The sequence below is a fragment of the Dendropsophus ebraccatus genome, chromosome 3 (genome assembly GCF_027789765.1).
Source record: "Dendropsophus ebraccatus isolate aDenEbr1 chromosome 3, aDenEbr1.pat, whole genome shotgun sequence".
In the NCBI taxonomy this organism is placed as follows: domain Eukaryota; kingdom Metazoa; phylum Chordata; class Amphibia; order Anura; family Hylidae; genus Dendropsophus; species Dendropsophus ebraccatus.
The window spans coordinates 40,000,606-40,003,362 of NC_091456.1; the positions used below are offsets into that span (position 1 = coordinate 40,000,606).

The following is a 2,757-nucleotide window of genomic DNA, read 5'->3' on the forward strand; positions in this document are numbered from 1 at the left end:
AGTTACCCCAAAACATGGGAGCCCATCAGCTTCCACAACATCTGTATACAGCGCCCTGTGCCACAGCACTCTCCTGCATTGCAAAGTGCAGATGACAGCCAGCCCCCAACACTGTTTACCTGAGCTATTTTTGAGGGGTGGGGGAATGGAGTGAAAAACTCACACACATTTTTCTTCAACAGAAAGCAACAGGCTCAGGACTGGGGGAAGGAGACAGAAAAGGTAATGACATGTAAGGAATGAATTCTTAATCCCCAGGAGAGGGATGATTTAACATATATTTTACCTGAGTGGAATACCCCTTTAAACAGCCACAGCTAACTAATTTTTTATTGGTCAAAGTCCAGATCACTAATGTAAATACTTTAAGGTGCATCCATGTATATTTCCTATTTGTGATTACACACCGAAAATATATCTGGGAAATGTATTTTGTGGCACAAATACTTAGTTATGGTGTCCCAAATTTCTTTGTTTCGGAGACAGTAAATAAATGGATTAATTAAAGGAGTAAAAACAGCATACAAGAGAGAAATCAGCTTATTTGCATCCACCGATTTGGCCTTTTTTGGCCGAGCATAAATAAAAAGCGTCGTTGAAAAAAATATGGTGACCACCGTTAGATGAGAGGCACACGTGGAGAATGCCTTTTGTCTTCCTTCTGTGGATGATATTTTTAAAATGGTGTAAATGATACAGATATAGGAAATGGCAGTCACCAGTAATGGGATGAGAAGAATAACCAGTGCCAAGATGAAGTCCACCAGCTCAGCCAATGACATGTCTATACATGCCAGATTAAGAACCGGGGAAATGTCACAGAAGAAATGGTTGATGATGTTTGGACCACAAAATGATAGTTTAGATATAAAATATATCTTTATAATGGTGATTGTAAATCCTGACACCCATGAAGACAAAGTTAACTGAACACAGAGCTCATAGCTCATAATTCTAACGTATTGTAATGGGTGACAAACAGCGACATACCTGTCAAACGCCATTACTGCTAAGAGAACGCATTCTGTGCACATAAGTGAAATGAAGAAGAAGAGCTGCGTCATACAACCGGAAAAAGAGATGGTCTTTCTCTCTGTCAGGACATGAACTAACAAATTGGGAACAGTGACCGAGACATAACACATCTCTAGGAATGCCAGGTTGCTAAGGAAGAAATACATAGGCTTCTGGAGTTTGGGATGAAGTTTTATGGTGGTAACGATAATGATGTTTTCAGATATTGTCAGGACGTAAACAAGTAAAAAAAATACAAAAAGGATTATCTGAAGTTCAAGTAAAGAAGGAAATCCGAGAAGTAAAAATTCTGTGATTTCAGTTTTATTTTCATACTCCATTTCGAGATATTGTACCTGTGAAAACAATATGTGGAAGTGGATTTAAAAGGACTGGGAAGTATAACGTAAGGACTGATACTTCCCTTTCCTGCTTAGTCCACTTCTAATTTAGGTTAAAATAAACTGAAGGGAGCAGTCCCACAAACGGTTAAAAATGGCAGGCAGGAGGGGGTGGGGGATGAAAAAAAAAATGTCACAACCTCAGGTAAGAAATTACCCGCCCAGCCAGTCAGTGACTGGGACAGTACACCGCCTCAGTCACTGACTGGCTGAGCAGGCAATTGCTCAACCAGGCCGTGATATTGCTACTGCAGGAGTAGGGTACATGATGTACCTGGTTTCCTGCAGAAGGTGACAGCCAGCGACAATGAACGGGACCCTGGAGCGGCGCAACGGAGGCACTGGGATGGGTGAGTTCACTTTTTTGTTTGTTTTTTCTCACCCACCCCAGCCTGCCTACCAATTTTTACCATTTGTGGAAATTCCTCTTGAATGAACTACCAAAACTGCCCAAAGAAAAGCTTTGTGAAACCATCCTTAGGCTATGTTCACATTGTGTTCTTTTAGACAAAATAATGGCTGTTGTTTGATAACAAGAGCCGTAAATAATGTTCATGAACATAATCGATGTCTGTCATTGTCAACTAACGGACATTATTTTGCATAAAAAGCCTCCGGCTATGTTTAACCTCTTAAGGACATAGGACGTACCGGTACGTCCTATGTCCTCACTTGCACTTCAAAGCGGGGCCGCGCGGCGGCCCCGCTTTGAAGTGCCGCGATCCCGGGTGCCGCGTGTAGCCCGGGACCGCCGCTATTAGCGAGCACGGTCTGATCGCCGTGCCCGCTAATTAGCTAATCGGAGGCAGCTGTCAAAGTTGACAGCTGCCTCCGATTACCGGAGGCAACGTTTCCCTGGTGTCTAGTGGGGGAGATCGCTCCTCCGGGACCTTGTCCCGGAGGAGCGATCTCCGTTACTGATGCCGGCCGGGGACGCGTCCAAGATGGCGCCGTCCTCGGCTCGGCACTCGTTTACTTCCGGCTGCAGCAGCCGAAAGCAAACGAGTGCCGATCTCATGGATCTCTGCAGCATATCTATGCTGCAGAGATCTCAATGAGAGATCACAGTGTATATAATAGAAGTCCCCCATGGGGGCTTCTAGTATATGTGTAAAAAAAAAAAAAAAGTGTTGTTAATAGTAAAAAGCCCCCTCCCCTAATAAAAGTCTGAATCACCCCCCTTTTCCCAGGTTTTAAATAAAAGTAAACAAATAAATAAATAAATAAACATGTTTGCTATCGCCGCGTGCGTAATCGCCCGAACTATTAATTAATCACATTCCTGATCTCGTACGGTAAACGGCGTCAGCGCAAAAAAATCCCAAAGTGCAAAATTGCGCAT

At 43.4% G+C, this 2,757-nt stretch overlaps 1 protein-coding gene across 1 annotated transcript; it reads right to left on the reverse strand.

Moving 5' to 3' along the window:
• Window positions 1–389: 389 nt before the first annotated feature.
• LOC138786440 (olfactory receptor 6B1-like) lies at window positions 390–1,355 on the reverse strand. Its single transcript, XM_069963427.1, has one exon. The coding sequence runs from the start codon at window positions 1,353–1,355 to the stop codon at window positions 390–392; it is 966 nt and encodes a 321-aa protein (XP_069819528.1).
• Between the last annotated feature and the right edge of the window lie 1,402 nt (window positions 1,356–2,757).